At 42.7% G+C, this 14,533-nt stretch overlaps 1 protein-coding gene and 2 long non-coding RNA genes across 3 annotated transcripts; all 3 read left to right on the top strand.

The window, feature by feature from the left end:
* Window positions 1–4,637: 4,637 nt before the first annotated feature.
* On the top strand, window positions 4,638–6,570 carry LOC134025288 (uncharacterized). The gene is made up of 3 exons (XR_009930997.1): window positions 4,638–4,819; window positions 4,920–5,039; window positions 5,907–6,570. It is a non-coding gene; the product is annotated as an uncharacterized LOC134025288 (long non-coding RNA).
* Window positions 6,571–6,685: 115 nt separating this feature from the next.
* Window positions 6,686–11,609, top strand: LOC134025244 (uncharacterized). Its single transcript, XM_062468141.1, has 5 exons — window positions 6,686–6,782; window positions 9,982–10,371; window positions 10,571–10,606; window positions 10,856–11,016; window positions 11,604–11,609. The coding sequence occupies exons 1-5, from the start codon at window positions 6,686–6,688 to the stop codon at window positions 11,607–11,609; spliced, it is 690 nt and encodes a 229-aa protein (XP_062324125.1).
* Window positions 11,610–13,168: 1,559 nt separating this feature from the next.
* LOC134024540 (uncharacterized) lies at window positions 13,169–13,925 on the top strand. The gene is made up of 3 exons (XR_009930896.1): window positions 13,169–13,376; window positions 13,469–13,685; window positions 13,852–13,925. It is a non-coding gene; the product is annotated as an uncharacterized LOC134024540 (long non-coding RNA).
* The last annotated feature ends 608 nt before the right edge of the window (window positions 13,926–14,533 follow it).

Below are 14,533 nucleotides of genomic sequence, written 5' to 3'. Positions count from 1 at the left end.
AAACTGGATGGACATAACATTAACCCATCTTATTGGTGAATTATCAATGATACGTTCGTGTTTTGGGGTTGAACAATATTTAAGGATATAATAAAATTCTTCCGTATACAACTGCATCCCACCCTTCTTTTATCCAATGGGAATTATGCTCAAAGCGTCCAATATTGCCGCGAATGGGTTTACATTGGAGTCAGTTGAAACCCCAGTACGTCTCATACTGACGCGAAAGGGTCCAATGGGAATGATGCTCAAAGCGTCCAATATTGCCGCGAATGGGTTTACATTGGAGTCAGTTGAAACCCCAGTACGTCTCATACTGACGCGAAAGGGTACCCTGTGCGTCCGCATCCGACGCCTAGGGCCGCGACAAAGCGTCGGTATTTGACGACTTGGGAATGAGAACGGGTTGTATGAGCCTGTACAAAGTGTCTGAAATAAGTAACCATAACAACGGGGACGGAGTCAAAGCCTCCATTTACAATTTTGAAAGACTTTAACAAGCTAACTTGTATTTACAACAATGAGTGACTTCAATATTTATTTTAAGCTATTTGAAAAATGTTACTTTTCTGAATGTATGTCAGTGTCACCAGTGGTGTACTGGTAAAAATAGAGGTGGGTAAACTATGAATTGTATTATTTATTTATTTACCCCCCCCCCCCCCCCCAATTCATTTTTACGTTTCATTAGGCTAATTTATGTGGATGGAACCGGTAAGGTTGGCTTGTATCTGCATCATCGTATTTAAAAGAACGTTAATAATACTAGGCTAGCCGTTTGTCCCTGTCTTAATGCGATGTTGAGCAAACCAAAACAACGTTTACAAACGTGAATTGATCTTACTCTGTACTTGAGGCCTTTTTCGGGCATCTGTGGGAGTGGGAGCACTCGATGGTCTCTTCAAAAATCGCCTGATATCCATGACTAATTAATCCATTCCGAACAGGGCCCCGTTCGTCGTAAGGGTTGAAGCTAAGTTAATCAATTGTCCCTTTAGCCCGTTAACATTAGCGAGATGAGTGAGAACAGCAAATATCGGTTCGTCAACGGCTGATCCGCATCCAAATCATGTGGTTAATTTCTATCAGGCTAAACTTATCAGGGAAATTGCACGTGCACGTCCTACTTCAAAAGGCAGGAAAGGTCGATCACCAAAACCGTGATTTTCTAACGGTATTATGGCGGAAATGACAAACGTTAAAGAGAGAGCGGTGACATTCTCGCCATCGGAGCAAACGATCAAATCAAATCAAATGTATTTGTATAGCCCTTTTTACACGCAAGCATGTCACAGAGGGCTTCACATATGCCCATAGAACTGCCCCTCAACCAACCTAAACCCTCAAGGAAGACAAGGAAAAACTCCCAAAAAACTCAACAGGAGAAAAAAAAATTGAAGAAACCTTGGGAGGAGCAATTCAGAGAGGGATCCCCTCCTCCAGAGACGGTTGGTGGGAGAGAGGAGCAGAACACAGGCTAAACATAGTCATACAGTGTCGATGGGTTTTTAAAACACCAAAATCCATTATTCAACTTTATAGATGTAGGACAGGACCGGGAGACTCGCGACCAGGTCCAGCGTTGGCTGACCGACGACCAGGCAGGTGCTGACAACTCAAACCCCCCACACCACAAGGGATGTGTGTGGGGGGGGACACAGAGAGGAGAGCAGGGATTAGAGAATGCCAGGAGCAGCTAACTTGCCGATAAGCTAAATGTGTAAGTTTGGGGAAAATGTATAGGCTCATCTTAAGTGCCTCATTAACCCAATCAGATCACATTTCTTTAAATGTGCCTGCTGGCAGTAGGCTTAATGGAAATTAATCATCAAATGAGATCTTGTTAGCGAAAATAATGATCTCAACTCTTACAGAATAAGTAGGCCTAGATAAAACCAAGGCCAAAGAGTATCTAATTGATACGAATTCATAGACACTTATGATGATGTATGTACTGAAAGCGCTTATTTATCATGTACTATATATGTGCATATGCATGTATGTGTAGATGACCATATTGAAGTATGAGTTTGAATATGCATGTGCAAATCTGTGTATGGGCGGATCACAGTATGTATGTAGGCTATGTATTATTCAATCAATTGAAGCAGTGAAAATAAACTGTTAGATTATCTCCATATCATGAGTCCACTTTAATCATTTCCAACAATAATGATATGGTATGGTGTACTAATAACACTGTCATATAATTATGAGTGCTTTCAACCCCCATGTAGTTGCAACCCGGCCACTAAAAGAACTTGGGAGCAAGTTAAAGTGAAGCACAAAAACATCATTCAGGCTGGTGAGTCAATACAATATGTGCCATGGTAATGTATTGAACAGCTTGTCAGTGTCATATCCTTCATATTTTAGGGAGGACCCCGAGGTCCTGAGCTAACCCCTGCTGAGGAGCTTGCCCTGGCCAACAACAGGGGTAGGCCAATCATGCAGGGCATAGCTGGGGGCAGCTCCTCTGGAGAGGTGGTGGCAGGAGAGAATCCGTATGTCCAAGGTAGGTGCACTTCATTCTATGAGTTTCCTTCATAATTAGTCATTTGGTTAACCATCGTCACATTTAGCAGTGGCCGGAGGTTCGATCACACTCCTGCAGCCACCTCTCAATGTGTTGTTGGTCAGGGGAGAGGAGCCCACTGATGTAAGTTGATATTGCTGCATCATTGTGTAATGATTCGAAACATGTTCATAGTGTGTGTCTTTTCAAACCGAAGGCACTTTCCCACAGTTCCTAATAATTCCTAATTCACTAACAGGAGGTTGGTCTAGACCAGGGGTCGGCAACCCAAAATGTTGAAAGAGCCATATTGGACCAAAAAAATCAAAAAACAAATCTGTCTGGAGCCGCAAAAAATTAAAAGCCTTATATATGCCTTATAATGAAGGCAACACATGCTGTAAGTGTCTATAGACCAATTATTTGTTTGTAAACATTCGGGATGCGCGCGCAATGTGGCTGCAGAAAACCGGGAAAGGATAGCCTTTATAATGGTTAGAGAACACGGATTATACAAATAGTACGATTTAAAAAGACCAAAAACGTCGAGAAGGACAGCCTATAAGAGAAAAGTCGATTCCCCATTGATCTGTCACATCAGAATTTTGATTTGGGTTACGAAAGTCTTGAAATTTGAGTGAGAATGTCGCCCGGTAGACCGCATCTTATGCGGCAGCTATGTCTTCACGTCACAAAGTTCATAATTTTACAGTTTTACAGTCAATTATACACCTTAAAAGTCAAGCAGGGCAGCTTTAAAGAGATATGGGAATTCTGATTTTAGCCAGCTGGTCCGATTATTTTTGTGATTTGTGTAAAACTGGCAATCTGAGTGAGACTGCGTCCCCGTTACACTGTTTTGACGTTGTTAGCCTCAGTCAGACTCGGGTCGCTCACTGGCAGTGTGCACAATGTTGTATTTCACTCCATTCTCCACTATAAACGTCAGGGAGGACTGCCTTTTGTAGATACAAGCCTGCTGAAGATGGCCAGCATCTCGGATTTCTTTAACCAAGCCTGTTTCATTCATCATTTGCCTGAGAAAGCGACCTTCGTTAGCCAGGCTAGTTTTGCCCGAGCCAGCCTAGTTTTGCCCGTTCACTCCATTCTACAGTAAAAACGTCAGGGAGGACTACCTTTTGTAGATACGAGCCTGCTGAAGATAGCCAACATCTCGGATTTCTTTAACCGAGCCTGTTTCATTCCTCATTTGCCTGAAAAAGTGACCTCCGTTAGCCAGGCTAGTTTTGCCCTATCACTCGGTCAGGATATTTAAGGTATCGGGGGTCAAGTGACTTTTGTGCATGGACAAATGAAACGTAAATGTATTTGTTCAAAGGACAAGTGCCTCAAAAAGTTAATGTCAAGCTCTGAAATCCAGTGGCCAGAGATATATGATGACCTGATCCAACCTGGGAGAAGTCCGTCCTTTGCAGCCGACATGCGCAGTTGAGCATGCTTGACAGTGGTGTGACGTAGGGTGATAATTGGTCTATATTAGCTATATTACTATCAAAATGATAAGTAGGCTACAAATACATAATGAGCATTCATGCAATCGCACTTTTTCTCTCACTCCCAACTGGGTACTTGGCTGCAAATGTAGCATGCCTTCCCTGGAAATGTCTTTCCACGTTACTCTTTTTGTTATTTGACAACTTCTCATTACAAAGCAAACATGCAGGCAATCCTTCCGCATTGGCAATGAAAGCAAATGATTCGGTCCAAAAACGGTTGAATCCTCTGTTCTCCTCAGCTATCTTTCTCTTTTTCCCTTTGGGATCCATGGCCCATGACACACCCGCCGGTTTGTTTGCAACAGCCACCTGTCTGGCATTACGCCGAGCTGAAAGAAACGTGTGTCGCAGGCTATGACGTAAATCTTCGTTGACAGAAATGTTGAAATAAAATATTTATTATACACATTCACATTTTGCTGTAAAAATGTGTATAATTATTTTTTCAACATTTCTGTTTCAATAATTAAAACAAAAAATATGTTCACACCATCTTTTTCCATTTTCATATTTTTTAAAAAGCTCCAGGGAGCCACTAGGGCGGCGCTAAAGAGCCGCATGCGGCTCTAGAGCCGCGGGTTGCCGACCCCTGGTCTAGACGATGAGGACACACTTTCCGCCTTCTCCAGCGATTTGGTAAATGCAAGTTGTGTTAACTAATACTCCTATCCCACTCACTCCTGGCACTCACTACATCAATGCATTCCTTTAGGCAAATCCTGCTGGACCACGGCCTGCTCCGCCGGAGCCTGGCCCCTCTCGCTCTTTGGGAACTGGGGATGGGGAGGTGAGTTCTCATTAAATACCCTCACATTGTTCGGTCTGAGTTTAGTTGGCATCTGACCACCATACTGAACAAAGTTATGAATGGTTTGTCTTTTTTCCAGACTGACACTGAAGCTGTGCGCACGCTATATAAGCGCTACTTGCGTGCCAAGATTCACAACCTCCACTTAAGCTCAATGAAGCTGGATTTGGAGGTTAAATTGCTTAAACGGCAGCTGAATGTAAGTCTAACAGTGCGTTCACACTGCAGCGGAGCGGGCGGCGCGTGGCGTCGGCTTCCAATTCATTTTCAATGAAACCAGGCGTTGACGCTCGCGTAGGGCATTGTGGGAAGGCGAGCGGAGCGGAGCGGAGCGTTGCAAGTTGGATTTTCTCAACTTTATGTAAATGAGGAGCGTGAAAACGCTAGCGTTGGCCAATCGGATTGTTTTCTTGTTTCTTGTAACGTAGCAACCTTTGGTCATGATAAACATTTCTAGGTTTCACAATTTCAAGATGGAGGAGAAACTTTTCGTATGTGTCTGCACACCCAGTTCTGTTCAGAACAAAGTTACTAATGTGACGAGCCTGAATTTAAAGATTACATTAAACTAATAATGCATGGTGCATGGTTGCCGATGTCGTCATTGTTCCTAGTGTGTTTTTATAGCCTACTTTTAAATTCAGTCTCGTCACATTACGTGACTGTTCTGTGCCACTGCTAGCCCAGCCTACAAACGACTGGTTGAGTGACCGGTGGCGTAACATGTATTCTACTGTAATCTTGCACTAGTAAAATCTTGCACTTACATAAATGTTGTGTAAAAGTGGTATTTTGATCGATATTGTGAGTACATGAACCCAAATCTGCACGCTTGGCCATGACTACAACAGTGACCTTAGAGAACTACAACTCTGTATTAACTTGTCTAACACGCCCCCGAGCGTGGTGTACTGTGGGAAGGCAAGCGATGCAGAGCGTTAAAAAACGCTGCAGTGTGAACGCACTGTAACCCTGTAACGCAAAGCTTTGGCTGAAGTATTTGTGAGCTTTGCCATGAATTGTAACTAAACTGAAAATCTTATTTCTTGTGCACCTTCATTTACAGGATAACCAATAAAGGGGAAAAAAAATAAAGGCTTTATTGTACAACATGGATCTCTTACATTATTCTTCAGCATGTTCCTCTATTCAGAATCAGAATGAATTAAATGAATAAGGATGCAAACTGCAGTGCATTGTGTGCGGGGGTCCCAGAGTCAGTGTGGTGCAGGGGGCTTGTTTGTGAGCCCCTTGTTACATTTACATTTAGTCATTTAGCAGACGCTCTTATACAGAGCGACTTACAGTAAGTACAGGGACATTCCCCCGAGGCAAGTAGGGTGAAGTGCCTTGCGCAAGGACACAACGTCATTTTGCACGGCCAAGAATCGAACAGGCAACTTTCTGATTACTAGCCCGATTCCCTAACCGCTCAACCACCTGACTCTTGTTTGTGAGTCCATTGGTTTTAATGGACCGGACCCTTTTGCTGGATGGGAAGAGGTGGTGGCCAGGATGGGAAGGGTCAGCAATGATCCTGCCTGCTCTCTTGCTGGTCCTGGAGTGGAACAGGTCAGGGTGGGACCAAATGATCTGCTGCAGTCTGCCTTGGTCCTTGGCAGTGGAGGTGCAAACCAGACTGAGTTGGGATGGACTCGATGATGGCTGAGGATGGACTATTAATGGGTAACTTAAAAGCAAAGAGGGTGGCTAACCATATAAATGAAACATGCAAACATAAAGAACATGAAATGAGTCCAACATTACCCAAAGTCATCTGGACAGCTATCTGAAATGATGCTGGGCAATTATGTCCCTTGCAGCCGGTCCAGACCGCTCATCTAGATGGATAGGTTCCACATCGTCCTCAGGATGGGCCACCATCACTGGGACCCTCTCCCTCCTGAGTGTGGCCACATTGTGGAGCACGGCACATGCCACCGTGATCGCACAAACCCTGTCTGGTTCCACCCTCAACCCCCCCGCAGACAATTAAATCTGCCCTTTAGTAGGCCAAAGGTCATCTCTATCCGTGCCCTCGTTCTAGCGAGGGCACCGTTGAACCGCACTTCAGGGCCTGGGGCTGGCTCGGGATAGGGGGTCATGAACCAGGGCCTGCAGGCATAACCCCTGTCTCCAATTAGGAGCCCATCATAGTTACCTAGTATATGATATGAACAATGTTGGATCACCTCTACATAAAATAATCAATTTCTGAATGACATGAGATTTGCTATACCTTGCTCAAAAAGCTGTGGCATAGTGTGGAGTCTCGGAATATCCGGGAGTCGTGGACAGACCCCGGCCACTTGACCTCAACATTTGTGATCAGGCAGGTGGAGTCATGGGTATTGTACAGTACATGGGTAGCCTACAGCAGGCAATTGCAAGGTTTCAATGTCTATTGTCAAAGACAAATGATTGTTTTTAGAGCAATGTAATTTGAGGAAAATTATGTACTAAGTACCTGCACATTAAGGCTGTGAAAGCCCTTTATTCACGAAATCGGCCTCGTTTGGCCCAGAGGGCTTTTTCAGGCAGATATGGGTGCAGTCCACTGCGCCAATGACATTAGGAAACTCTGCATAATGATAAGCTCCGTAATGAATAGTGATAAGAATGCATTTTCATGAAATGGTAAAATATTTATTTACTCAATTACCTGCAATTGCATAAAATCCCTCTTTGATGTCATTGACTGGGACATGGCCTGGGAATATGATGAATTTATTCATCAGCTGGTTGAGCGTCAAGTACACTTTTCTTACAGCAACGCATGCTGCGGCTTTGCCAATGTTTTCTGCATCGCCTACACTGTATAAAAATGTACCTGACGCAAAAAAACCTCAAGGCTATGCAGAGAGTCTGAAGCACAGTTAAAGCTCTGCTGCGGCGTGTGAGATTTGCAATGTACGGCCCGAGAAGGTCTTGCAAATAAGTCCTTGTCGGCTGAATCGATATCGCTCAAACAGAAACTCATCCGTGTGACACAAAGGATCTTGGCGATCGCGAATAACTCTATCGGTATGGAAAGCTAATCGAACTAGAATAGCTCCTTCGTCAACTGGGTCTCTCAAAAAGGGAGCTGCCATGTTATTTTCCGGGGGTGTGGCAAGCTTATCCAGCTACAATTATGTTAGCCTGCTCTGGAGCAGGTTAGTGCTAATTGATATGTTACCATGGTGATTTATCCAAAGTTGCTTCCACGAACCAAAAAGAGGGGCGTTTTTTATCTTAGCCTGAAAATTGGCTTAGAGAGTTTAGCGAGCTACGACCAAGGAGCTATATTTTAGTTCGATTAGCTTTCCATACCAATAGAGTTCTTCGCGATTGCCAAGATCCTTTATTTCACACGGATGAGTTCTTGATTGAGCGATATCGATTCAGCCGACAACCCAGCTAACACATGACGTTGCGGCAACGTTGCCAGTAAGTGCTCAGTTGGTAACCCGCGACGTTACCTTCTGGCAACGTCGTGGCAACGTCGTAGCAACGTTATAAAGGGAATGTTGCCAGTTGGTCCCATGGACAACGTTGCCACGACGTCGTACCTTGGTCGGCTGGATACATTAATTTTGGTACCATGGGTACGGTTAAGTCGCTCTTTGGTCGCAGGACAACGGATCTGGAGTGCATAGTGGTTGTATATGTATAATGTATATGCATGCTTCATGTGCAGCTCAGCCCTAACATGTCATTGGTCATCAATTTTCTCATATGCAGAAACGTAGCTTTAATAAATAAAATATATATTGTTAGATATATTGTTTTATTATTGTTGCTTGCTTTTTTCCCACAGGTACACTTGCACTTATAGCAGCTCATGTTGTTTAATTGTAACTTGTTTAACTACATGCTCTTATGGTTCTTCCCTTTGGCACTTATTTTGGTTGTTCACAATGTGTGCTTCATGTTTTGGCTACTCGCAATGTTTTGTGGCTATCTCGTTGTTATGATCAGTGACCTATGCACTTTGTAAAGCTCTCTCTTGGAAGTCGCTTTGGATAAAAGCGTCTGCTAAATGAATAAATGTAAATGTAAAATACTTAACTGAATTTGGAATATAATTTAGCCTAGTCTTTCATTCTTTACTATATGTACAAAAGCAATTTATTGGTGATGTGTAACATGATAAAGCAAACATTCTTTGTATAGAACACCAAAGCTTTATGACACACACATTAATGCAAATGTGTGCTCCAATAATTTTGCAAATAAATGAGTCCTTAAGGACTCATTTATATGTTTTGTATGTTTTGTATGTTTTACGAAATGTCTTGTCTTATCTGTTGTGCCTGTGCTTTTTATATGTTTCACTGTGGGAGAGTGGGAAACGTCATATCGATTCCTTTTATGTCTTGACATGTGAAGAAATTGACAATAAAGCTAGGCTACTTGAAACTTATGTGCTTCAGACTGCATAGCCTTGAGGTTTTTTGCGTCAGGTAGGCTATAGGCTACATTTTTATACAGTATAGGCGATGCAGAAAACATTGGCAAAGCCGCAGCATGCGTTGCTGTAAGAAAAGTGTACTACTTGGCGCTTAACCAGCTGATGAATCAATTCATCATATTCCCTGGCCATGTCCCAGTCAATGAAATCAAAGAGTGATTTACACATAGGCCTACATGCATATACACATATATACAGTGTTGGGAATAACGCGTTACAAAGTAACTGTAACTCCACTACTTTTGGCGGTAACTAGTATTGTAACTAATTACTCTTTTCAATTAAATAACGCAGTTACATTACTGAAATTTAAATGGGCTCGTTAGTCGTTACTTTTTTCTTGCATGAATTCCAAAATTTCCTGTTTTTAATCTAATTTACAAGTTTACGGCGACGCAGTGTACGAATGAATCAATCCGCATTTTAGACTAGCTCACACAATGGCCGACAGTTCGGACCATGCAAGCTTTTTGTCATGGAAATATCGACATTATTTTTCCCTTGTCCAGATCAAGGAAAAGAATATACTGGTTAGTTGTAGTTTGTGTTTAGGTGCAAGAACTTTATCCACTGCGAAGAATAGTAATTATAATCTTCACAAGCACGTACTAAAACAACACGAGTGTTGTTTTAGGATACGGAAGGATACGGAGCACCTACTAAAACAACACGAGTGTTGTTTTAGTAGGTGCTCCCAGTCCCCAGGCCAGGTCCAGACATGAGGCCCGATCCCGGGAGGCCCCCAGTCCCCAGGTCAGGTCCAGACATGAGGACCCCAGTCCCCAGGCCAGGTCCAGACATGATGCCCGATCCCGGGAGGCCCCCAGTCCCCAGGCCAGGTCCAGACATGATGCCCGATCCCGGGAGGCTCCCAGTCCCCAGGCCAGGTCCAGACATGATGCCCGATCCCGGGAGGCTCCCAGTCCCCAGGCCAGGTCCAGACATGAGGACCCCAGTCCCCAGGCCAGGTCCAGACATGATGCCCGATCCCGGGAGGCCCCCAGTCCCCAGGCCAGGTCCAGACATGATGCCCGATCACGGCACAGTGATCTCAGCAGCCCCCCTTATCACAGGCCTGGTGAGTTGTCGGCTGTGTTCACACTACGCTTAATTAGGATTATTTTGCTATTCAGGTGGTGATCCTATCACCATGGCTGCCTGTTCACATTACACAGGGCACACATTGCTTTGAACAAGAAACCAAGTAATTTAGAATACCTTATTGCAGCAGGTGGTTCACACATTATAACTTCTAAAACATATTTTTTGTGATGCAGAGACTGGGAGATGGGCCTTTCCATTGCCTTGTGGTGGTAAGTATTGATCTATTGGCAGTGGATAATTTTTTTTTAATAGTACCACCTTCTCTCTCTGTCTGCAGAAACTGCTTTTCAATTATAGCCTTGGCATGTCAGATGATATTTCTTTGGACTTTTGTTTCTTTCTCCAACACTGCTGTACTAATAACAAACACTGAAGCTGATTACAAAAACAATTGTAAGCTAGCTAACCTTGCTATTCTAATTGGAGCATTGTAATCATCAACAAATGTGTTATTTCAGTGTTCCAGAAAAAGGTCCTGAGCTTACTGGTCGACATCCGCCATCGCCTGAAGGATACGCAGCCTGCCTCTTCAGCTGTCCATATAGAGAGGATTGAGACCATGGAGGACTTTGAGTTAAAGGAGCAACACCTCTCTGATGCACAAGCCTTTGATACTCTGGTAGGTTTTACAAGTCTGGAAGTAATGGATAGCACGGGGCAACACCACCTAATTCGGCCCTGAAAAAAACACCACAAAGCCATGTACGATGCATAGCTAAAATGCTGAACACCAGTGTGTCAAATAAGCCCCGACAGCATCACTGATCGAAATGTTTCAAAGCCTAACTCCAGTCATGTACGAAATTACTAAAGCAGTAACAGCGTTCATCACGAAAGATATGCCCCTCGGTGACAGTACGATATGGCTGTCAGTGCTATACTGTTTGTTAGGCTACTGACACTGGATCAGAAATGTTCAGACAGTGTTTCTTTTTCTTTTAAGATTTAACCTTTTAGATGCGTGAGTTCTAAATATTTCCCACGGTCCCCACAGTCCAAGTTTTTCCCCCCAAAACGGTAGCTAGCTAGCTTTAGTTAAAAAAGTGTATTGTACATATTATTAGCCTATACGTTAAGCTTTGATTTACCAAAGTATTTTCAAAGAGTGCAGGCGGTATGTTTTCCTTAATTTTTCTGAACTCTGTGTTGTGTTACTGACTGGAGATCAGTAGTATTATTCTGCCCTTGCGGTGCGCTTCTTTGCAGAGCTAGACAGGTAGCAATATTAGTAATAATCACAAGGCTTGACTTTTTTATGACGTTTACTGAAGATTCTTGATATTCTTTGTAAAACTGAAGATACAACACAAGAATGGAAGCATACATTAATACACAAACACAATAAGACATGCCATCCAAGAAACATGAAAACACAGCTTACTGCGAATGTATGCAAAAACAGAGGCATTCTCTCACTTTCGATACTGATAAGCCTATACAGTATGGCGTGAAATTAGTGACAGGAGAGCGAGCTCTGTAAAAACGATTTGTAACTTGCAAAAAAGATTTGTCTCTGTAGAAAATGATTCGTGTACTTGCAAAAAAGTTTTGTGTCTCCGTAGAAGAAGGCAAGATTTGTGTACTTGCAAAAAAGATTTGTAACTTGCAAAAAGGATTTGTGTACTTGTAAAAAAAAGTTTTGTGTCTCCGTAGAAGAAAAAGATTTGTGTACTTGTAAAAAAAAGTTTTGTGTCTCCGTAGAAGAAAAAGATTCGTGTACTTGTAAAATAAAGTTTTGTGTCTCCGTAGAAGAAAAAGATTCGTGTACTTGTAAAAAAAAGTTTTGTGTCTCCGTAGAAGAAAAAGATTCGTGTACTTGTAAAAAAAAGTTTTGTGTCTCCGTAGAAGAAAAAGATTTGTGTACTTGTAAAAAAAGTTTTGTGTCTCCGTAGAAGAAGGCGGGAACACTGCTCCCAAAACCATCTAAGCCAATCAAATATAGCCATTTCTGTGTCTAATATCATTGGACATTTTCGTCTGTCTATCACACAAAGAACGTCAGCGAATAAGAACAAAACTAGAATGCTGATGATTTCAATGGTGAGTCATTTGGTAAGTAGTTCAAAATATCCATGGGCATGTATCTTTAATGCAACATTTAAAGATTGTTCGGTTAGCACACTCTTAACAGTATAAGGTATCCAGTATATGGATAAGAGTCGTAGTAAGTTGAATAGTTTTTTTTAAATGTAAATATGTATACGGATATTTAATTAGACGACCAGTCATTAAACCTAGCATTAGTTGGACAATGTGCAGCTAAATGGCAGGGAACTGCCGCGAAATCACTCAATGTAGTTAGTGGTTTTCATTCGAAATGAAAGCTGGCAGTAAATAATACACTCTAGAGTGAAAGATGCATATCTTTTTAATTTTTTGCGCTTAACTTTCCCAGCCAACATTTGAGATCAGTGTGTCCAGCTCATGTTTAGTGAAGCATGGCGAATACACCAACATTGCAGCCGGTAAGCATCATACTAAGCGTTCACAGCTTCCATAACCACCATTGCTATGGTGTCATTGAACTATTACCAATCTTTTGGTACGCTAACTAGTGGCCCAGCTGAATGTTAGTTAAGTGTTGTTATATAGCTTAACTAATGTTTTAATGAATAAACTCTACTAGTGTTAACGTCAGCCACATCAACATAATTGTCTTTTTCAGGACGAGCTACAGAACCAAATCAAGTATGCGGCTCAAAACCTGTTCTCTCTGCTGGCCAGACATACCAGCAGCCCAACCGCATCCCTGGTGGACACCCCCTCCCAATCACTTCCTGGCCCTGCATTTAGTGGTGGCCGTGGTGCGAGCCCAAGCCTGCATCTAGTACACCAGCCGCCACCTACTCACCACCTAGTCCCAGCTGGTGGCCGTGGTGCGAGCCCAAGCCTGCATCTAGTACACCAGCCGCCACCTACTCACCACCTAGTCCCAGCTGGTGGCCGTGGCCATCCATCAGTACAGGAGGAGATGGAGAGGTTATAACAGATTGAACAGCATTGTTTATCTTCATATGTTGTCTTCATGTAAACTGTTATCAATTCTTGAAATTGCTTGAATCTTTACTCAGATCCTTTCCATACTACGGAAAGCGGAGGAAGGGGGTGCCTGGAAGGAGGCCTCCGCCATCAAATAAGATTCAACCAGTGAAATACATCAGGTTGCAGTTCATACTGATGGCAGAGGTCACGGACAAGACTCCAAAACCAAAACAGGAGACCCAACTCCTTGAAGCGGGCCTTGGGAGAAGGACCATTAATATGCCAGAGAGAGCTGAATATGAAGAGGTATTGTAAAATGTATCTTTTGGTATGTTGAATATCGTTGTAGAATGTTGTGTGTAGGGATGTGATGGTTACCGGTATTAACTGTTAATGTGATGTGGAGACTTTGTGAAAATGTGATGGTTTGCCATCATAGTCAAAATATTTATTTTTGATTGAATGTGTTCAGATTGTCGGCCTTCTTGAAGACACCTATCCGAAACTAAAGCTTTTATCGGGGGGATGGCTGTTCTATAAAGCGGCAGGTAAAATGTAATGATTTGTAGGCCAAGAAAGTCATTGTTAGGAGGGTCCGATGGCAGTGCAGTGATGGATATTATACCTAATGCTGTTACAATTCATCATGAATTCTCTCTTTGATAGAATATTCATATTTTTTTCCAAATTAAGGTGGTAGTGGACAGAGAAAGCTGTCCGTGATACCTTCGGAAACAGAAGGGTATAATGCCACCATGCTGAAAGCTGCAACCACCAACGGAAAGAACATTCTTTACATAGTACCTTTACAAAACAGTCTGGACACATCTCCACTGCCACACACATCACTAGAATTTTCAAGAATGCCTAAATCAATTTGCAACACGTGGCAAGACCATGCCTCTTCCATTCCTGCCTATGCATATTGAACAGTGCATGGAAGAGATCATTGAGGTAGACTACATTAAGAAGGTAACTGAAGAGGAGGTAACTGAAGAGGCTACGCCGGCATGGAATGTGGAAAATGTAAGCAAAAGCTTTTTTGTCCAAAGTATCTTGGCATACAATATTTAGTAGTGTGATAATAAATATTTGACATATAAATATTTTCATGAGCATTTTACATATTCTTTTAGGAGAGATGTCCAACATGT

Source organism: Osmerus eperlanus, chromosome 8, assembly GCF_963692335.1.
Source record: "Osmerus eperlanus chromosome 8, fOsmEpe2.1, whole genome shotgun sequence".
Classification (NCBI taxonomy): domain Eukaryota; kingdom Metazoa; phylum Chordata; class Actinopteri; order Osmeriformes; family Osmeridae; genus Osmerus; species Osmerus eperlanus.
Note: the sequence above shows the minus strand (reverse complement) of the source record. Positions and strands in the feature narration are given on the sequence as shown.